This window comes from Ostrinia nubilalis, chromosome 29, assembly GCF_963855985.1.
Source record: "Ostrinia nubilalis chromosome 29, ilOstNubi1.1, whole genome shotgun sequence".
Lineage (NCBI taxonomy): Eukaryota > Metazoa > Arthropoda > Insecta > Lepidoptera > Crambidae > Ostrinia > Ostrinia nubilalis.
Genome location: NC_087116.1, coordinates 4,787,863 through 4,811,134, shown reverse-complemented (window position 1 = coordinate 4,811,134; position 23,272 = coordinate 4,787,863). Strand labels below are relative to the sequence as shown.

The following is a 23,272-nucleotide window of genomic DNA, read 5'->3' as shown; positions in this document are numbered from 1 at the left end:
GAGGAGCCTCATACACCAAGTGTCTTATGAGGTCGTCGGTCCGTATAGTAGAGGAGCCTCATACACCAAGTGTCTTATGAGGTCGTCGGTCCGTATAGTAGAGGAGCCTCATACACCAAGTGTCTTTTGAGGTCGTCGGTCTATCAAGTAGAAGAGCCTAATAATACACCAATTGTCTTATTAAGGTCGTCGGTTCATTGAGCAGAAGAGCTTAATATACCAAGTGTCTTATTAAGGTCGCCGGTCCATCGAGCTCTATAAACCCACTCTAATATACCAAGTGTCTTATGAGGTCGTCGGTCCATCGAGCTCTATAAACTTACCCTAATACACCAAGTGTCTTGTTATGGTCGTCGGACCATCGAGCAGAGAAGCCTAATACACCCAGTGTCTTATTAAGGTCGTCGGTTAATCAAGCATAAGAGCCTAACACACTAAGTGTCTTATTAAGGTCGTCGGTCCATCTAGCTAGTAGAAGAGCCTAATATACTAAGTGTCTTATTAAGGTCGTCAGTCAATCGAGTAGAGGAGCTTAATACACCAAGTGTCTTAAACACGTCAGTCTGTCCAGTAGAGAGCAAGTGTCTTATTGAGGTCGTCGGTCCATCGAGAAGAGAAAAGCTTGCTACTACCACAAGAGCTATCTTTTCAAGGTCGTCGGTCCATCTAGCAGAGAAGCCTATTGCAATATCGTCTAGAGGTCGTCGGTCCATCGAGTACTCACCCCAGCCACCGAGCTCTTCCCGTTGACCTCCAGGACTTTGCTCCTGATCCAGCAGCCGAAGGAATTTCGCATCGCATACACACAAAGCCCCGCCCTCAAGGGAGGCGGGACTAATTCTCCCGGGGGGGGCAAGTCGGAAGGGGCTGCCTCCACTGATACTTTGAGGACCGCTATGTCTTTCTGTGGGGGAAAAGGTAGTGTTAAACGCACATCACAAAAAATAAAGGGAGATGTGAAAAGGGGGCGTGGCCAGTGTCGCAGCAATATGCCCAAAAACAGAATACATTGCTCGCGACAGCAATGTGTCATGCAGTTGACGTTTTAAGTAAAAAACAGTTTACATAGCTTGCGTTGTACTAAAGATTATTCGCATACTACAATAATAATGACACGATCTATACAGTTAAGAGTGAAGGGTTTAAAAATCCTTGAAAATACATGCCGCTATAAACTTGAACCTTAAAATTTCAGTAATCTCAAAACATTAGAAAGGATATTTATGTAAAAAATAGATCAATTACTCACATCATCCTCTTGTTTGGTAGTTTCTATAGTAGGCGCTGGCGGTTTTTCCTACAAAAAAAAAACATTTTATTAAAGAATCCGTCGACAACAACTCTACTCTGTGCTTCCAATTCTTAAAATTACCAGTTTTCTTGTAGTCCAATAAAATCTATTTATTCATATCTCAAGTACAGTCATGTCAAATAGTTCGTGGCACCCAAAGTGGCCAAAAAGTTGGCAACACAACCTTATTTCAATCGTAACAAAAACGTGCTGCGAACTTTTTGGCTACTTTGGGTGTCACGAACTTTGACGCTGAGTGTACCTACATATAAAGGGTGTCCCAAAATTTGCACGTCACACTGACACCAGAGGTTAAAACGCATCTAACAAATATATTAAGTCCATTTTTAAAAATAACTAATATGAGTCATATTTCAAAACACATCAAACTTTTCTATGGAAATGAATAAATAAAATTGGTCATATCTTAAAACTTATGAAACTTTTCTATGGACATATTAAGCTTGTTCGATGCGTCTTAGACTCGGCTACCTCCAGTGTCAGTGTGACGTGCTAATTTTGGGACACCCCGTATGGTGTTATCACGAACAAAGTCCTAGGAACAGCTAGCAATAAATAAAACAAACCTGCGTCTGGGTCTGAATTTGAGGCTGAGTAGTGTCGCCATCTAGCGACGAGTACCCGAGCGGAATGGCCGGTCGTTTGGCCGGCACTTCGTTGGCGGACGACATACGGCGCTTTACCCTATTCTGCGGACAAAATATTACATTTAAAGCTGAAGAGTTTGTTTTAGCTTGAACGCGATAATCTCAGGAACTACTGGTCCGAAGAAATATTTTTGTATCGACCATGTCTTATTTTTTTCTTCGGGTTGTTAAGATCACAAAAATGTGCACTGCGCCTCCCGGGAATCCCCCCCTTGTGTACTTATTCATTTTTAGGGTTCCGTAGTACTGACAAGGAACCCTTATAGTTTCGATATGTCTGTCTGTGTCGTCGTCGTCCCCCATCTAAAAACTAAACTGTTGGCTTGAAAAATCTGGAAAAATTCGTCATAATCCTGATTTTCATGAACTTTCAAGGAAAACTATAACGGTTAAGATACATTAGTTTAAGAGTAATAGTTGTGGTAATAGTCATTTAACTCATGTATTATAAAATTTCTTAACTAGTAAAAATTCCTTAGAAGAAAATATTTACAGTAACTTTAGATGAAGTAATTGCTTGCTTCTGAAATATATTGTGTTAACGACGGACAACTACGGAACCTTACACTGCGCGTGGCACGACACGCACTTAACCAATGTTTTCCTTTAGATTCTTACGTAATTAATCAGGGGGGAGGGGGTGAGCCTATCATTTTTTTCTTATAATAGGGGGGATGAGGTCAAAAACTAGCGAAAAATAGTCTTACATAATAAATTAATGGCCCTTCTTCTTCTTTTCTTTTCGTGTCGACAACAAACCTACACAGTGTCAGCCCAAAACTCCGCCACAAGAGTGGCGTTGTCAGTAGCACTCATCAAATCCTCCTGAGTGCAGTTGCTTGGGCACTCAGGGCATGACATCAGGTGCTTCATCGACTAATTACTATAGTAATTATTACAGTAGTAATATTCCTTACCTCAGGCATAGGGACTTGCCCTGTGCTTTGATGGACTGCATACTCCAAACACGAGTACTGAAACGAAAATATCATTTATTAATTATTCCTCAACTTATTTTCTAGAATATCTTAAATGTTCTAATATCTATAGTTGTCCAACACTGAACCGTCCCAGCTATGACATTGACAGGAGGGCGCTATTATCAATACTGGATTATTGTTTGGCTAATGAGGAAACTACTTCTAATTATTATAATTAGAAGTAGTATTTCAGCCAGACAGTTTTGACAGTTCCAACTCCTTGCCAGACAGTTTTTTTAGGATAGCTGCCAAAGACACAATGGCTCAAACTTCATGATTCACCAACATTACATCCTATATTGGGAGCATACGCTGACAAATTTTCAGCTTTTATAAAATGACGTAGGTCTGGCGTTCACCAGCTCTTAGTCTAGTAGTACCGATTTTTGCCGCGTTGGACAACTATTAAAATTGTGACATTTACGGAGGGCGCTACTATAAATATTGGGTTGTTAGTTTTTGATTTTTAACACTTGACGTTTCAGAATCGTTGGACTATAGTACGCAACGTCAATCTTGATTTTGACAGTTTGACAGTTCGTTAGCGGTTTAACACCCGCTGACGTGTGTTGGGACGATCAATATCTATAACACCCCGGTAAATCATGTAACAATAAGTTAACACGTTAACAGACTTTAGAAATTGGTCCATAACGTTAAAAAAATTATAGCTCGCACTTATTACATAATGTATTTGCTGTATCTAGCTGAAAAACAGGCTGACAAAGGTGACTGAGTTAAGAGTTTCTTCAGCCACTTCTTCTCAGCATCAGCCCATATGTTGTCCCGAAGTGGTGGTAGAGCAAGCTATATTTGGGACGTGTTTAAACGCCCTGGAAAGGGTTTAAGTACTGAATAAATTATTTGATTTGATTTGAATAACGGATGAATGGATACTTACTTTGCTTAGAGGAGTGTCGCATATTATGATGGCGTCTCTCTCGCGCCTCGTGTACTCGAAAGTAGCATACAAATCGTTCCTCAATTTGTCCGTGGCTACTTGGCATTCGTTCAGCATTGCTTTGATTTTGTCGCCTTCCTCTGGAAGAAAAAGAATGTTAATTTGGGGTACAGAGATACCCCACTCACGCTCGTATTCACAAACGATGCTTGCTTAAGTGAAGCAGCAAATCGAACGCACAGCGTCGAATAGAGTCACCCTGTGCGTCCACGCGCAATGTGAGACCTCATAGTAATGTTTGTGAATACAATATTATTAGACGCTAAGGTTTGATAAACGAGCCGGAAGACGTGGTCAGGTGTAGGCAGGCCTCCTACTAGGTGGACCGACGATCTGGTGAAGGTCGCGGGAGGTGCCTAGATGCGAGCGGCGCAGGACCGGTCTTTGTGGCAATCCTTGAGGGAGGCCTTTGTCCAGCAATGGACGCCATTCGACTGAAACGAAGGTTTATATTAATACTTGCCTTGCAATTTCTCCATTTCTTTGGTCATTTCTACCTCAGCATCGTGCAACCTCGAATCCATACGGAATTTGTCCCACGTGGCATTAATCAGTTGAGCTAGGCTCGCTTCTACCAAACTGCAAGGTAAGAAATAACAAAATTCAATGGATTCAATGGGGTGCGCTGCTACCCCACTAGATTACTTGGGGTACAAAACCACCCCAGAACCATAATGATTAAGCAAACTTAGTAATTTTAGGTAGGAGCGTATTACAGAACGAAAATCTAAACCTTTTTTAATTTCAAACACAAAATGAGTCTTTGGATTTTTAGTTTCTTTGCGCTGTTTCTTCTCAGCATTGGCCCATTCATCGTCTCGAAGCAGTGGTAGTGTTTAAGTAATACTGGTGCGCGTTAAAGGGCTTCAGAGAAGTCTATTTGCAGTAAATTACTTTTATGACAAGTTTTGAGCTGATGGACGTTGGGACAGAAAAGTTCTCAAGTGAAGAAGTAGTGTGGGCAGGCCTACCACTAGGTGGACCGACGATCCTGTGACGATCGCGAAAAGCACCTAGATGCGGGCACCTAGAGTCGTGAAAATTCTTTGAGGAAACTTTTGTATAGCAGTGGACATGCTTTGTCACCTGTCATCCGCTATGCAATGTAGGGAACTCGAACCTTAACTTCGAACTCCTGTCCTTCTGATTAATTTCGTTGCGGGTCCAATGACAGTTGAACTTTCCCCCGGGACAAACTTGGCCTTCACTGGTTGGGTTATTGGCGGTCAAGCTGTAGATCCTGGCTACACAGGAGTTGCAGCGGTGGGAACGAGAGGTGGGAATAGTCCCGTAAAAGTGTACGTAATTTTGCTGAAACGAACAAAGTTTTTGGGGTACAAAATTACCCCACTCACCTAGCACCGGTCTCGCCCAAAGTCTCCGGTTCAGTAGTATCTTCATCCTCAGATTCTGAGTCGGATAATTCCACCACGTCAGCCGCTGCTTTTATGGTGTCCATATTCAGAAGCGGGGTTAGGTCTTTGATGCCTTGGATTAGGCGCTGTAATTAAAGGATTTAGGGCTTGAAATAGGTCATAATGAAATTCAATTGAAATGGCTCTGAAGTGTTCTAGACCTGGCGCGAGGCGTAAGTTCACGTTTTCAACCCCTGTTTGCAAGACTAATTTCAGATGTAACAGTTTTCTTATAAGAGCTAGTAATAAGTATAATGATGCTTACAGTGATATCGACATATTTCATTTGAAGTTGGCGCAGTTTCGTCGCCTATTGAAGGGTTTATAGATTTCAAACTTCATTATTATAAAGATTCTTTTTTAATCCACTTTTAAGAATGTAAGGTTTTGTTGTGCATTTTTTTATATTTTGTGATTTTAAATTGCTCGCACTCTGCATAACTTTCGATTAACTTGTAAAGTTTATCTGTGGAAACTGATTAGGCTACTGTACTGTTTTTATTTTTTAAGTTCACGTGTATAAACTCATGCTGTTTGTTTCCTTAATAAAGAAAATAAAATAAAATAAATAAATAATACATGGTGTATTTTGAGCTTAAGAACTCTTATACAGGTTGATCCAATGGTGGTCAAACAAAAAGGATTGGTTCAACTGCTCAAACGTAAACTTTCCTGTAGGAACAATATCAAAATTATCAAAAAACATGACACCCTCTACTAAAGATTTAGCGCTTAACTCAGTCAGTCGGTAAAGGAGAGTGTTTATGTGACGTCAAACGTCAGCGAGACTTTAAATGTGCTTCAGATTTGTATGCTCTGTCACTCATGTCAATGTAACACCTCCCGTGCCGCTCCTATTCCTCAGGCACTGACCGAATTAAGCGCTAGACATAATTGGCTGATTACTGAAAACAATATGTATGAAAATACTTTTTTTAAGGTTTGAAGGGGAAACTTGTAGCATTTGAGCACTAGAATCGATCTTTTTGGTTTATCGCCAAATAATGGGTCACCCTGTATAAGTTGCATTCACTGCACTTTTGACGTAAGAGAACAAAAATGGCTTTTCTATCGTTTTCTATCATGTTTTCAGATGAACCATTTTGAGCTTAAATACATTTAAATAGAGCCTAAATTACCTCATTCCGTTTCACGACGACGTCAGCACACTGCGCACAGACTAATGCCTTCTTGTTTTTCCGAGCTTTTTACCACAAGGAGACAAGAATTACACATTTTGAGCCTAAAGACACTTTAATATAAGTCTCAAATCACCTTCCTTCTTTTGCCTTAAGAGAAAACACATTTTGTGACGATTTTCTAGCTTCATAACCAGTCCTGTTGAAGAATTTTGAACTCTAAGCTACTAAAAGAGAGTCTAAATTACCTCATTCCGTTTCACAACGACGTCAGCACACTGCGCACAAACCAATGCTTTTTTCTTCTTCTGCGCTTTGTAGTACGCGACACACGACGCATCAGCCTTATAGTATGAACTACATGTTGATGTACAAGTCATGTTTATACACTTTTTGGGTACGCTTTTATCTTCTGTGGGCTTTTGGTCCACTGCTGGGGTTGGTGCTGGGAAAGAAATAAACATAGAGTTAGTTTCCCTAGAAAAAAAATTGGAAATGAAGAGGTCCGGAGGAGAAACTGTGTGGCACTATAGTGTAGGGTAAAGGCCTATTCAGACCTAAGCGGTATTCGCTACCGTCTGCGGCAGAGAAAAACCAGTGGGTATGCGGTAATAATACTGTTCAGACCTAAGTGGTATTCGCTACCGTCTGCGGCAGAGAAAACCCAGTGGGTATGCGGTAATAATACTGTTCAGACCTAAGCGGTATTCGCTACCGTCTGCGGCAGAGAAAACCCAGTGGGTATGCGGTAATAATACTGAGCCCCGATTACGGTAACTTTTAACGTCTACAATCCAGACGCGTTTCTGATTCTGCGATACGATTGGTCAAAACAGCTGACGTACGCTGTTGAACGACCAATCGTATCGCAGAATCGAGAAGCGTGTCTGGATTGTTGACGTTAAAAATTACCTTAATCGGGGCTCTGTTCAGACCTAAGCGGTATTCGCTAACGTCTGCGGCAGAGAAAACGCTCTAGCCGCGGTACTTGATACTAAATACCTGAGCGAAACCCGCGCGGTATTTTATTTTATTTTTATTTTATTTTATTCGGAAATCGAACAGCAATACAATACAAATAATGGGACCTTAAATTATGTATCTGCTTTCCATTTATATGTATGTACCTCTACCCACAGCGGCAGCAAATATCGCTCAGGTTTGAATAGGCCTTTAATTTCAACTCACCACTGTCTTCTTCATCTGAGTCCAGACTGAAAATCTCCAGGCTGAACTTCGGTTTAGGCTTCTCTGTTGATGTCTGAAAATTAGAAAAAAACTCAAGTGGTACGGGACTATTCCCATCTCTCGTAGTCAGGATTTACATCTTGATCGATTTTTGTGTCGCTATAAAACATTTCATTTTCAATTATTATTTTTTTCATTTTCAGTAACCCAACTACAAGTAAAGGTCAACTTTGTCCCGGGGGAAAGTTAACTGTCATTGGATCCGTAACGAAGTTAAGGATTTCGTCGGTCCAGCTAGTGAGAGGCCTGCCCACGCTACGTCTTCCGGTCCGTGGTCGCCACTTGAGAACTTTTCTGCCCCAACAACCATCAGCCCTACGAGCTATGTGCCCCGCCTACTGCCACTTTATTTTAGCAATTCTGCGGGCTGCGTGTTCCTAAAGTGGAAAAAAAAAGTCATAAAAGTCATAGACTTACGCGCGCTGACAATCGCGAGGTGAGGCGTGTACGTTGCAGTATGGAGTTTCATACAAAGAATACTGACCGCCTCGAGTTGGTACGGTTACGACCCCTTTCCGGGTTGATAAGTGTGCGACGTTCTTAAATAATCTGAGGTGCGATTGTGTAAAGTTGTTCATGGATGGACAATGAATACAATTGATCATCGATCGTATAACTAAATTCGAATACGATACGATACGATACGATACGATAGTGCCGACCCAGCCAGGACGAGGCCTGTCCCGGTCAAACCGGTATACCAGGGGGCACGATTTTAAGGAAAGACACGCTCTGGGATGGGAGAGGACGGCCGACTAGCCGCTGCGTCTTTTAAACCGCGACCGGTCGACCACAACCAAGTAGATATGCATCCTGAGCCTGGTCTAGGAAAATAGGTAAAGACGGGTTATCGTTGATAGGACTGAGCGTTGGTGCGATGAGTTGGGCGGTCCGGCCTTTGGTGTGACTGCTTGCTTATTCTTAATTTGTACAGCTGCTTGTCTAGCTTCATTGTTCCGTCGATGGCTGCGGTTCTGGGTTTGGGTCTTCTTCGCTGTCTGTTTCTTCAAGATCGAATATTTCTTGAGCTGCTTTTCTTATTTCTTTTTTATCTAGTGCTAATTGAATCCACTCGTTTCGCGTTCTTCGGTAGTATTTTAAGTCTTGCTTTAGTGTGTCCTTCCAGGTGTATATGGGTCTGCCAATCTTCAATCTTCCTGCTTTATATCGCATAGCGCTGTGAAGCACATGTGGTTCGGATCGTCGTAGAATGTGGCCGTAATAGCAAATCCTTAGGAACTTAATTCTCTTGGTTATTGTCTTGCCTTGCAGAAGTTGGCGCACTTTTCTGTTTTTAGGTGGATTTTTACTATAGCCCAACATTTCTTTCAGAATGACACGTTCATATTTCCTTAACATTGAGCGGTTTGCTTTGGTGATGGATGCGGCCTTTATACCATATGTCATTGTTGGTTCGATGATCATTTTGTATAGCAACCTGGTTGTTTCCCACTGCATTTTGGTTTTTTTAATGAAGGGAATAAGTGCTTTGGAGTTTCTTACCCCTTGCTTGCAGCGGGCCCTTATTGTGTCTTTCCTACTGTGTCCTGATGTTATCCAGATTCCCAGATATTTCATCTCTTTCACGGGTTGTATACTTGTTCCCTCCGCTATTCTAATAAACTGCGTGAGGTTTGGTGGGTTGATTGGGTCCCGGATGAGGATTTTTGTTTTTGTGTCGTTGATTTTGAGTCCCACTGTTAGTAGAAGATCTTTGAGACTCGTAAAAATTGTTTTCAGATGACTTAGTTTCGTCCCTAATATAATTAGGTCGTCGGCGAACGATAGGCAAATGGGAAGCTTAATATGCGAATCTTGATTTAGCCGGAGTATTTCTATTTCTTCTTGAAGGGTTTGAAGGACGTCATCTATTACTATAGTGAATAAACGGGGTGACAGTGGGCAGCCTTGCTTTACTCCTTTTCCTTTGGTGACGAACCTGGTTTGCTGCCCGTACCATTTGATGCATGTGGATTCATTCATGCAGGCTTTAATGATCCTATTGGTCAGGGTCTTATTGGTTCTGGACACCAGGATATCTTTAAGGGCATTTAGGTCTACATTGTCGAAGGCTTTTTCTATGTCAATTGCCATGACGTAAGTTTTTGTGCCCTCTCTCCATTTTTCATCAAGAATTCTTCGAAGCGTAAAGATGTGGTCGTCTGTGGATCTATGCTCAAGAAATGCAGCTTGGTAGTTACCAAGGCTTTCCATCTCCTTATCTAAGCGATTAAGGAGGAAGTTCGCGTATATTCTGTATCCGGTATTACATACCGAGATACGTCTGTAGTCACCGATGCACTGTGGATTCTGTTTTTTCGGTATTGGGACTTGTACGGTCCGAGTCCAAGCTTCCGGGACTATGTTATATTTCCAGGCGTTATATAGGTGTTCGGTTAGGGCTTCAAGCAGTTGAATAGGTATTGCTTTGAATAGTTCAGTTACTACTTGGTCCGTTCCTGGCGCAGTGCCATTTCGCATTTTTATAATGATTTCTCTGACTTCGTCGTTCGTTGGCCCATCAGAAAGGTCATTGAGGTTTTCGTTTTCGTAAGTTTTTATGGGGGCTCCTTCTGATTTCGTTAATTCGTTTTCCCAATGGCATATAGGTATATATCTGTTCTTTTTTTTAAACTTCTCTGTCGTTTTAAACCTCTTGTAATATCTGTACGTTATTTTCATACGTTGTGATGGGTGTTGTTTATTAAGGTCCTTGAAGAAATTTTCAAATTCGCGTTCCTCGTTTTTCCGCATAATAACTTCAATGTTTTTGCGACATGTTTTTAGATTTGCCTGTGTTGATGGGTTTGGGGACAGTTTGTAACGAAATTTGGCTTTTAGCAGCTTGGCTAAAGCTATTCTGTGTTCCCTCGATATATTTAATTTATTTTTGAGTATGTTATTTGCGGCTGTCTTCATGATATCCATTATGATATCCCAGGGTAATAGGCGACAGTTGTTACTATATTGGGTTTGCGTTTTCATAATGTTAATGATTTCATTTTGGTATTTGTCACAGGTATGTTCTTGCTGTAGAAGTTCGTAGTTCAAGTGCCTGTAGTTAAAAGATCGGTTGCTGGTCTTGATTGGCTCAGATTGAGTAGTAGCATTCTTATCAGATTCCAATTTTCCCTTACCTTTCGACTCTAACTGTCCGGCGATAGCCTTAGGGTTGTGTGTTGTATGCATAAGTTCGCCCACTATCAATTTGTGATCTGAAATTTTCTTATTGGGATGTGTTGTGCCTATAATCGATTTGAATTTTTTCTTATTGGCTTTCGTTATTATATGGTCAATTTGTGAGATTTTATTTCCGGATTTCCATGTTTTCTTGCAGCTTTGTCTACCGAATGAAGTTTCTATGCAGAGTCTCTCTCTTCTGACGATATCTATGATGATATTTCCTGTGTCATTAGACTCTTTGTGAAACAGGTTATTTCCTACTTGGCCAGTTTGTAGAAGGTCGCGTACGTCAAGTGAACCTATATGTGCGTTGAAGTCTCCTAAAATTATAAGGGTGGCCTCCTTTGGCTTTCGTTTAATTGTTTGTAGGAGACTGGAAACAGTTCCCGTCGCAGCTGATGTTCTGTTCGGAATGTGAGTTGTTACAACAAATAACTTTTTCTCGTTACTAGTTATGGTGGCGGCCATGATGTTGGGGAGGTTTATACTGTCTGTTATTTTAAGCTGAGTATTTCTCCTTATTGCAATTGCCAAGCCGCGGTTTTTGTTTGACCCTGATAATATCCAATGGTAATTTTTTGACTTGTAATTGCCGTTACGCATGTTGGTCTCTTGTAGACAAGCGATATGAACGTTATGCTTGTATAGAAAATTATCTATGTCGTGTCGTTTTTTGGGGTTCGCTGCGCCTCTGACATTCCAGGTACCAAATCTTAGGTTTTTCGGTTCGATAATCGTCTCATTAGTTGTTGGGTTAGTATATGCGTTGATAAGGCGATAGCCTGTGTCGTCTGGGCATTCTTCGATGCTCGCGGGTGTGTAGATCGAGCTGCTTGATTGGTTATCAGATTTTTGGCTATTTTCAGTCTGAGTAAGGTCTGTGGCTGGTGATGAGACTGATAATTCTGGATTTAAGTCAATGAGACTGTCATAATGGCTGCCGTCGTATATAAGATTGATATTTCCTACTGAATCCTCCGGGATTTTTGGCTTGAAAACTATTTTGGAGTTGGTAAGAGCTTGATGGATATTGATGTTCACTAGGTAGAGATTAGCTGCTGCTATTATTATGTCAGTACCGGCCCATTCTCCGACGTTGTATTGCTTGGCTATATAATCGCGATATTGTAAGTCTGTAGGAATAGTATCCGTCGCATAGAAATTGCTGGCAATCGCTAACCTCATTGTTTCATCTGCTTGGTTTTCTTCGACATAGCGTGCGAGATCCTGCCTGACTGCCTTGTGATCAAGTGTGAGATACATAAGCTCATTGATTTGGTGAGCTATTGCCCGGTACAGGCAATTTCCGTCGCCCGGTATTTTGAAAATAGAAGCCTCCATTCTTTTAACTTTGGTTCTTTGAGCTGTGGAAAAGGGCTTATAACTAAAGAGTTAGTATCTTAAGACTAAAGTGAATCAACTAACTTTGTATTGTGAAAGTAACTATTCAGTGTCTTTTGTGTTTTTTTTTTTTTTTTTCCTTGGCAAAAGTTTTATGTGAGGACGCCTCTTTTTTGTAATGATACTTTTGAATGGATTACAGCTGTGTGCAGATGTTGCTGACCCTTGGGTTTCTTTTGTTTATATTACGCAAGGTTTCGCTTTTGTTTCTGTGGGATAATTTGTGTGAGTTTCGTGAGAAATTTGTTTTAAATGTGTATCTTCTGTTGTTAGTGCAATATTAGAATTAGTTATTGCTTTTTGGAAACTTTTTATGGTGACAAGATGTTTGTTTGGTTGACCTTTCCTGGATATGCCTTTGGAAAGTTGGTGCAATGGGTTTTTTTTGGGGTCTCTTTTTTTCTTTTTTGGTTGAATGTATTTGAAGACTTTACATCTGTAGGGATACAGTGATTTTTTCCCCCTGACTATTTATTGTTTTATGGCACAAAGGTCCGTTTCCTTGATATTAAATTGGTATGTAAAATGAGAAGTAAATAAGGGCTACTAGTTGTTATCTTTAGTTAGCAAAGTAAATACTGAATCTACCTAGGTACTATTTATAAGAGATGCGCCTCAGATTTAGCTAGGATTTAAACACTGCTTTTGTTTTTTGCGACTGGGATTTATATTGACAATAAGTTGTGCGCTCGTATGCGCGTTAGTTTTGGTATAAACAATGTAACCCTAAATATTGTATTTTTTTTTAAAATTTTTGAGTAAACACAGTAGATATTGGTTATGTCAATATAGAAAAATAAGGAAAGATCTCACCAGGCTTCGCCGATTTAGCTGATTTTGTACTCCTTTGACTTAGGTGTTGCTCTGGTACCTGGAGGCTTTTCCCACTCACTGTGTTGGCGGATTTTTTTTTCCCGTATACCATGTATTAATTTATTTAATTTAGTTTAATTTTTTTTTTTTTGGAAGAAGATTGAATATACAGTAAAAATATGTAATTATATTATGATAAGTACATATGCTGCAGTTTTTTTTAAAACTAAATTTAACACTGGATGCTAGTTCTGATAAAAGTATATCAGATTATTTGCGATTTTAGTTTTAAATTTGGGTTATTACTCTTGTAACACTGTTACCTATTATATTATTGAATTTTGATTTGTTTTCGTGGGATTCTCACTATTGTAACACTGTATTGAATTTGTTTTATATTATATTATTTAATTTTTACATATTATTTAATTTTGGTTAGTTTTCGCTTGATTATCACGATTGCAGCACTGTACGAATTATCTTAATTAATTTGATTTGTAGTTATGTTATTTTTGATCACTTTGTTTGTTGGTTTACGTTGCACGGCTTAAAATGCACTCTGAGTTTACGACCGTTTGTATTATACGCGATAATGGCTTTGCAAGTTGCAAGGGTCTTTTCGGGTCGGACCGTCTGGAGCGCACGTGTTGTGCACGTCCACTCTCGAACGCTGCCCAAAAAGGACTCCGATCGTATAACTAAATTCGAATTGTGTAATTTTGTCCATTCCATGAAGACCGAAAAGTGACCGGTCGTATAAAAACGTTTCATGGATTTGCGTTTTATTATTGAAAAACATACGCTAAAACTCATTTTTTTTTAACAAATAATAAATCAAATTCATGTTTAAATGCAGCTTTTTTAATAAAATTTTATGATTGCACCTTAATAACATACTTTTATTCATAAAAACATTGAATTTGAACTAAAAATTTACCTCTGCAAATCAATAACCAAACGCATAGAACGAATGAAATTCGAGTTTCCACTACCCGTTCCCAGATGGCAGGCTAAGTTGACTACTACTCTACAATAGATGGCGTTAATGGACTACGTAAAACGACGTAAAATGTTTATTTATTCTTATTTATTTATACTTTAATGCCAAAATTTTAACATAAAGCGAACTCAATGTCATATTAAATAAGTTATACATTATTAAGTGTTTTGAGAAGTGGTATTATAATCTATGTTCTGTGAATGACAAGTGTTATCTGTCAAGTGTCAAAAAACTTGAGAAACTTTTACGAATCTTGAATTTGTAAAAGGAGTTGTCCCAAAATGTATGGAGCCTAGGCCCACAACCTGTACACCTACCAAAAAGAAGGGCTTTTAAATGTACAACAGTTTCTTATTATTCAATTTCTTTTAAATGGTTTAGTTTATTCGCTTAAAACAAAAGATTGTTAAGAAAATAGCAATACTCAACCACAAAAACCATCATGGTGGACGAATGTCATTTTGATGACATCTGTCACTTTTGACATTAAGTCGTATCTTGGTGGAGAGTGACAGATGAAATCTGACAGCGACTGACGTTTAGTTAGTCTATGGTTCATCTTTTTTTTTTTTATCTGACGCCATACGCCATCTTGTGTATGCATTTGAGAATGATAATTCATGAATAGTTTTTGATTTTGAGCGGCTAAATTATATGCTAGATATAGTTATTTATATTTTTCCCTTAATCAGTAGATTTTTCTTGATTTTTGATATGGCGTACAACCTCTGGGCCGAAATTGGGACATCTCCTTTGTGTGTAAACACAAGTAAGTATAGATTATTACACTAAATTAAGGCATTCTATCAAAAATTAAAACAACCCAAGCTTCAATAACAGTCGTATTATTCCTGTTACCTAATGGATACTACATAAATCTATATAATAAATTTTTATTTTCAGTGCCAAAGGCAAGAATAATTTCCCACGCCAGGTGGAGACCCTGCTAAATAATGCAGTAACAGCGCGTGGTCGTACTATGGGTACTAGACAACGGATATAAACATACTTAAATACTTTTTTTTGTAAATACATAAGTACTTATTATACATAGAAAACACCCAGTTCAATACAAACAAATATATTCATGCACACAAATGTTTGTACTATGCGGGAATCGAACCCGCTACCTCCGGAATAGTAGTCCGTTTCGAACCACTACACCAAACGGCCGACAAAAAGAAAATAATAAAGAATTTGTGTACGAGGACGAGGATAGAATTACACCTCCATGAGAATTTATACGATTGTCATGAGTTACGAGTCACCGCAATCATTTGACATTAGCAATGAGCTCATAAACCTTAGACAATTCGAATTTGCTGTCAAAATCATATTCATCATTCACTCATCGTATAAATTAACGATCAAATCGTTATCGTTTTATGAACTCCGTACACAATTAGAATTAGCCGTTTGACACATCATAACGTACGTTATGAACTGTCAAATGAATACGATTGCCTTACACAATCGCACCACTGATGATGATTTTTTTTTTTATATAAAACAGATTTATTAGTAATCTATACTAATATTATAAATGCGAAAGTAACTCTGTCTGTCTGTCTCGCTTTCACGCCTAAACCACTGAACCGATTTTAATGATTTTTTTCATAGAGATAGTTTGAGTCCCGGGAAAGGACATAGGGTAGTTTTTATCCCGGTTTTTGAAACAGGGACGTGCGCGATAAAGTTTTTCAAAAAAAGCTAGTATGTTATATTACCCAAATTACTAATACTCCCGTTAACCGTCGTACTAAGCTAAATATGCTTGTGTCACGAGTGAGCTCACCACAATAGTCGTGCGGCGGCGGGGACCGAACCCGCGTTCCCCGGATCACGAGCCAGTCCGAACCCTTCACCGTTCACCTATTGATAAAGTAGTCTTTGCAGTTTTTGACCTACCTTATCATCAGTACCCTGGACCGCTTCTTCTTTCACGTCAGGTGTATGTGCGACCTTCACATTGCTGACTTCCACGCACCCTGGTATGGTAATGTTTAAACCGTCTACTGTTATGAGCGTGCTCTTTTCTGATTTGGAAGCATTTTTCACTTCTTGTATGTCTGTAAAAACAAAATTTATGTATATAATCGCAGCGTGGGACGTCCACCTACAAGGTGGACCGACGATATCATAAAGGTAGCAGGGAAGCGCTGGACGCATGGGCATTTTGAGCTATATTTTTTATCGATAAATTGTACAAGTTCAGTTTTAATTATTTTATTGATAGTTTGTTATCGATACTATTGCACATAACAATATTAACAGCACTATCAATATCCAAAATATTTTTTGAGGTCAACTATCGATGGTTAGCAACACTATTCTACGAGTGTAAGATGAATAGTAATATTTTTTTGTTTCTTACCATCCTCAGAAGAACTTTCTTCCAACTCAACGATATTCATATCACTTCCAGATGGCTCTTCATTCTTCTGTTCTGTTTTATCGACAGATTCTTCTTTTGCAGCTTCTGAACGAAACATTTTGTTAGATTTTATTTGAGTTTCTTCTAGCCTGAATAACGCCCGTAGTCACAAACGATGCTTGCTTAAGTGACGCAGCAAATCGAACGCACAGCGTTGAATAGAGCTCTGTGATTGGTTCGTGTGTCACCCTGTGCGTCCACGCGCACTGTGAGACCGCATAGTTAATGTTTGTGAATACGGGCGTTAATATACTTGTATTTTATCGAATTCTGTATAAGATCATAAGGTTCAGAGTAAAAAAGGTATAGGGTAGAAGTACCAGTTTTAAGCACTGTATCTTTGCGCCGTTTATGACCACCTTAAAATTTTACTAATATTTTAAAGCAATATAAAATTAGCAATTTATTATTATTAAGTATCTTTCATTTATAAAAATGTATCATTTTGTTTTTTTTTTTAACTTTTGGAATTAATAATACACATTTAAACTTGACGTGGCCACAAACGGTACTTCTAACCTTGTTCTTCTGCAATTTCACTGGATTATAGACTTAGAATTTGTTGGTTATATAATGTTAATAATGGTTCAAATTAGAATGGCAACATACCTTTTTCATCATTATCAAGTAGTTTTCTCAACATAGACTCGTTTTCGGCCTCGTTGTCTGACGTATCTGACAGTTTAACGGTCTCTATATCAGCTTGCTTGTTGGATTCATCCTGTAAAATATTTCATAATATTAAGGACAAGTTTTATCTTGCAGATATAGTCCCTGATAGTTTATCAGGAACTTATCTGTCAGATAATTTTACGTATAGTTTAATGTGTTAAAATACTAAGGGCCTACTTCGTTCGTTCGTTCGAAAACTATTTCATAATATTAAGGACAAGTTTTATCTTGCAGATATAGTACCTGATAGTTTATCAGGAACTTATCTGTCAGATAACTTTTACGTATAGTTTAATGTGTTATAATACTAGGGGCCTACTTCATCTTACTAATAAAGTCCTTGATAGCCTATCAGGAATTAATCTGTCAGATAAAGTTAAGCTTATGGAACCAGTACCAGATATCTGACATAAGCGCTATTTAATAAGTAAATTAATTAGTCCGGTAACGACTAAGATCTGTGCAACTAAACGTTGTTGTTTATCTGACAGATAAGGTCACAACAGGCTATTTCAGACTTATATGCAAGAGGTGGAAGACGTAGCGTGGGCAGGCCTCCTACTAGGTGGACCGACGATCTGGTAAAGGTCGCGGGAAGAGCCTGGATGCGGGCAGCGCAGCACAGTCTTTTATTTTGCCTTAGAAGCGGACATCCATGTTTTATTAATTCAATCGTTAGATATTAGCGAGATCTTGACTGTCAAAATACATGAAAATTAGGCCACTAGTCTAATGCTTTTGCTTAGGGATTAATCTGGCACTGACGAATTCAGAAGTATACTTACTTTATCCTCTTCTTTTTGCTCTATGGCAGTGTCGTCTGCAGCTTGCACATCGTCTATGGTTGCTTCTACATCATCTATGGTTGCCTCTACATCGTCTATGGTTGCCTCTACATCGTCTATGGTTGCCACAGCCACTTCATCTGCTGTCACTTCGATATCCTGATAAAAAAATGTAACATAAATATCATGCTTTTGTTTTTTTATAGGCAGGTAAATATTCTGACAATATTTTTGTTCAGGGTAGACCATTTATCAGAAGGTTTATAGGCTATCTAACATCACGCTACGATTCATAATCGCCAACCATCCTATGTGGTCTAGTGGTAAGATCACCTACTTCAGATGCAGAGGTCCCGGGTTCGATTCCCTGTGGGGGCAGATTTTTCTGTTCGGTTTGGTTGGTGGTAGGATGGGTAATACTACCATCTTACCTAAGACTGTCGCCATAACAACAATGTTAACTGTTGTGTTCATGCAGTTAGAGGTAAGATAGCCAGTTCCTCTGTGGTTAAGGATTCCGGGCAAAGCTCGCTTCCACCTTCGGCCTGATCATCACTTACCATCAGGTGAGATACAGGCCAAGAGCTTCCTCGTCGTGGATTAAAAAAAGAAAAACTGAAGATGTAATCTCTCTGATACTCACATCCTGAATCTGATCCTCAATCTGATCTTGCACAGCGTCTGTCTCTTCGATTTCCTTTTCTTGCTTGCTAAACACATCGCTGATGGCAAAACTGAAGTCTGCCTTTTCTTCGCCAGGAGATTCTATGCAAGTATCTTGCTTTGCTTCAGTTTCCGAGAAGGGAGCGTTCGAATCTTCGGAATGCTCTGCTGTCATTTGGTTACTGCTTTCTGGAAGTCAAATGTTATTTGCTTTTAATGACGAAGTAAATTATCAACCCGGAAACGGATCGTAATCGTATCAACTCGAGGCGGTCAGTATTCTTTGTATGAAACTCCGTATTGGAACGCACTTATCCGCACCGTAACCGAAACCGTTTGTATAAGGAATCGGTCGATATCAAATCGCTGTAATGTGCGCACTTCCATACATGGTCGTTCGTTCGTTTCAGCCGAAAGACGTCCACTGCTGGACAAAGGCCTCCCCCAAGGATTTCCACAAAGACCGGTCCTGCGCCGCTTGCATCCAGGTACTTCCCGCGACCTTCACCAGATCGTCGGTCCACCTAGTGGGAGGCCTGCCCACGCTACGTCTTCCAGCTCGTGGTCGCCACTCGAGATTACATGGTCATACCAGATTAAGGGGCCTTAGTAAGTGAAAACGGCACAATTGACTGTTTAGTGTGTATGCAATAGGTGATTAAAGGAAACTAAAATAATAATTTAACTGGAGTCCACTTTGGGTCCATCCATGGGTGATCAAAGAACACCTAACTGTTGCTTGGAGTCCACTTTTAATATTTATAGGTGATCAAAGGAAAGCCGGAGGCCGCGTGCCGGAAAACGCGTCGTAGGACGTCCACCCACAAGGTGGACCGACGACATCAGGAAGGCGCTGGACGCAGGCCGCTACCAACTGGGCAACATGGAAAGCATTGGGGAGGCCTATGTTCAGCACTGGTCGTCCTATGGCTGAGATTATTATGATAATGATGATAATGATGATGATCAAAGAAAACTAAAATAATAATTTAAGTAGAGTCCACTTTGATCACCTGGGTGATCAAAGCCAGGTTTTCAAAGTGGAATAGACCTTTGTCCAGCAGTAGATAACTTTTTTTTATTGAAAAACGATAAATTGATGTTTAACCAAGTCTTCATTGTTATAATCATAAGGTCACTTAGTCTCTGTAAAAGGCAGAAGACTCTAAAAGGAAGTAAAACAAGCTTAAAGCACTTACCATCCTCTGGATCATAATCATCGTCGTCATCAGCATCGTTGTCGGCGTCATCGTCATCATCTTGATCATCGTCGTCTTCCATCACCCGTGACGACTCAGCCAACAGGCCTAGACTGTCAGATGTTTCTGTGACTTCGTCGGAATCCGGGTCTGATACTGGTTTTGTGTTTTCTGCTGATGTTGATGGCTCAACATCAGTTTTTGACGTAGAAGGCGTTTCATCATCATGTTTAGATGTTGGAGCTACAGCAGAAGTTGATGGTAGGGGTTCCTTTGGTGATAATTCAAGATTTGCAGAAGTTGATGGTTGAAGTTCCTTTGATGATGATTCAATATTATCAACAGTAGATTCTGGCTTTGAATTAGACAGTTCATTGTCTTTTGCAATTGCTGGGGTTTCAACCACTGATGTTATTAAATCAACTTCCATAGCTGATTCTTCGACTGTCTTTTCTGCAGATTCTTCAGTTGAAGAGGCATTAGTTGTTATTGAAGGAACTTTAAATTCTGTTGATTGATCAATTTCCATTGATAGTTGTTCCAAATTTTCGTCAGGTATTTTGGATCCTTCACTGTCTTTTGGTAGAGTTGGGTATTGCTCAATAATTTTTGTTCGATCCTCATTTGTTAATTCTACGTCCATTGGAAGAACAGATGGTTGGGCTTTAGTGACTTCTGAGTCTTCTGACCCTTCTGGTGATACAACCACTTTTGTTGGTTCTGCTTCTACTGTTGAAATCTTGGCATCATTTGTTGACGAAGCCTTATCATCAGTAGTTGAAGTCTTTTCATCAGTTGTTGAAGTCTTATCATCAATTGTTGAAGTATTGTCATCTACTGTAGAAGCTTTGACTAGTTCTTCTGAATCCTTAAGTTTGGAATCCTTTTCAGTGTTTTCAGCAGTTGATGGAGTATCTTCAATTTCATTTGGCTTGGCTGTCGATGGTGGAACAGTAGCATCTTGAATTTTAGCTTCAAGTTCTGTGGGTAACTTAGATTCTGAAGGATTAACATCAACTTCTATCTTATCTGCCACTTGAATATCTACTGGTTTTATTGTAGAAGTATCTTTTTCTTCTTCTATAGGTATAGAAGTGTCAACCTTATCGCTTAACTTGGATGGTGATTTAGTTTTAACAGGTTCTTGTGTTGATGAAACCTCATCATCATTTTGGTCTGCTGGTGAACATGTTTTGGTAGGCTCTGCTACTGATAGTGCCACTTCTGTAGATGATTGTTGGATTACACTTTCTGAGGTGTCTTCAATGTTTGATGTAGGTAATTTGTCATCAATTTTAGTTTCATTTGCTAGTTCTGTTGTATCTTTATTTGAAGGCTGATCAGTTTTAGGTGTGGCGATATCAGCCTGTGTCGTTTTAGATTCCGATTGAATCTCCTGTGTTACTTCTGAAGGTATATTATCTGACTTACTATCCAGTTTCTGGTTATCTAAATTTGAGTCTGCATTAATTTCTTTTCCACTGTTTATTATGTCTTCTTGAGTTGTATTTGGTGCAGACTGTGATACTGTTTCTGATACCACAGCATTTTCTGGTTCTTTCACTGCATCTTCCAGTTCTTTTACTGCTGTATCAATATTTTGGGCTGGTTTTGGAGATTCTGTTAAAAGTTCATCTTCAAGATGGCTTGTTGACTCATCATCATCATCAACGTTCATTGAAGCAGAAGTCAATTCGGCAGTAGAGTCTAGAATAGAATCCTGGAGTGTTTTCAACAATGCCTTGTTCTCAGTTTCTATTACCATCTTTTGAGCATCTGTCAATGGTAAATTCTCAGTCTCTTCTGTTTTTCCCTCTCTTTCTTTGGCATCATCTTTCTCAGGTTCTTTAGACTTTTGGTTTAGCTGTGAAGCTTTAAAAGAATCTTCAAATCCTTCCAATCTCCTTTCTATTTCGCACCAATCGTCTTCTGATACATCTTTAATGATAAACTCATCACAGTCTTTTTGATTTTCAGTATCCAAATCTTTACACATGTCAGATGGTTCTAGAATTAATACATCAGACTTTTCTTCTGCTACAGGTTTTTTATCATCTACAGTAGCTGTTTTAGGACTGGCATCGTCAACTTCCATCTCATCATCATTTTGAGTAGAAATGGAATCTGTCTCGTCAAAAAGTTCAATGATCTCTTGAGTCGGTATCTCTAGCATCATATCCGGTTTATTTAATCCGTGTTCAGTGTTGATATCGTCTGTTGCGTCTATAGAGGAGCTGTTATTAGAACTGGAGGATGGCGTTGGACTGTCAATTGGTGATGTATGTTCGTTTATTAACTTAGTGATGGTCTCGCAGGCAAATATCTTTGACGGATCTACTTTTAGCTCTTCATTACTCAAAAGTTCTTTGGACTTGGCATCTTGAAAGTCTGAGTCGGAAGTGACATTTTCAGTTGCAGCGTTAGATGCTTGATCTAAAGAAGTATCGTCAGGTTCGGTAGAAGCTAATAATTTTTCGTTAGCTTTAGGGATATCAGTTTTAACGGACTCTATTTGTATATCCTTTGAAGGAGAATCATCTCTATTATCATCAGATTCGAGCAGCAATTTCTCTTCATCAACTTCATCGGATTCCGGGCCTTCGAGTAGTTTATTTTCATCAACTATCTCACCAACATCATCAGTAATTGCGGTTTCTTCTTCAGTACTGTTTGACGGTGAAGTCTTAGCAGTGTCTTCGTTGTTTGACGGTGAGCTCTCAAGCAGTTTATTTTCATCGATGATATCAGTGCCACTAAGAGTTGTACCATCTACATCTGCCTTAGTTTTATCGTTCTCACCAGCTTGTACCTTCTCTGACGGTCCTACACTTTGTTCATCAGATTCATCGTCATCCCACTTCAACTCAAACTCACTATTATCGTCTGTATTTTCCGAACTCGTTTTCTTTTCAGTAGATTCAGAACCCAGATCTTTGAAACCAGAATCTGTGTTTTTATTCGCATCTTCAAGAGGTTTCAAAACGTTTTTTTCAAAGGATGGGTCTTTAGAATGATCCACTTCATCAGTAGATGGTATTTTAGCAGCTTCATTTGAAGATTTTGTCTCTGTATCATCATCCGGCTTCGCAGCAGGCATTTCTTCTTGACCAGTACTCATTTTCTTTAAAATAAATCAACACAAAAAGTTAAGTGAAAAATGCACGCTCAACGATATTGCAAAATATACGGAATAGTACTCACAATATACAGAAAACTAAAACTACTTATGCGTTAGGAGATTACGTATAGGTTATACTTAAAATATTGACTAAAAATTGTTTATTTTACAGTATTTTAGTTTAATTTTGGACAAAAACACCAATTTCAACGAAATACGGCGTTTACTATTTGACAGATTTTAGTTTTAAAATACAAATGTTGGTTTATGGCGCTGAACAATGTGGTATCAGCCATAACAGG

General features: G+C 39.2%; 1 protein-coding gene across 1 annotated transcript; it reads right to left on the bottom strand.

Moving 5' to 3' along the window:
* Positions 1-694: 694 nt before the first annotated feature.
* On the bottom strand, positions 695-23,191 carry LOC135085614 (bone sialoprotein-binding protein-like). The gene is made up of 16 exons (XM_063980390.1): positions 23,054-23,191; positions 19,853-22,973; positions 18,634-18,842; positions 17,991-18,149; positions 17,143-17,254; positions 16,474-16,578; positions 16,008-16,168; positions 7,643-7,715; positions 6,703-6,899; positions 5,256-5,401; positions 4,364-4,479; positions 3,841-3,980; positions 2,877-2,933; positions 1,879-2,001; positions 1,250-1,297; positions 695-904 (listed from the first exon to the last, which is right to left on the bottom strand). The coding sequence occupies exons 2-16, from the start codon at positions 22,968-22,970 to the stop codon at positions 695-697; spliced, it is 4,974 nt and encodes a 1,657-aa protein (XP_063836460.1). The 5' UTR covers positions 22,971-22,973; positions 23,054-23,191.
* Positions 23,192-23,272: the final 81 nt, after the last annotated feature.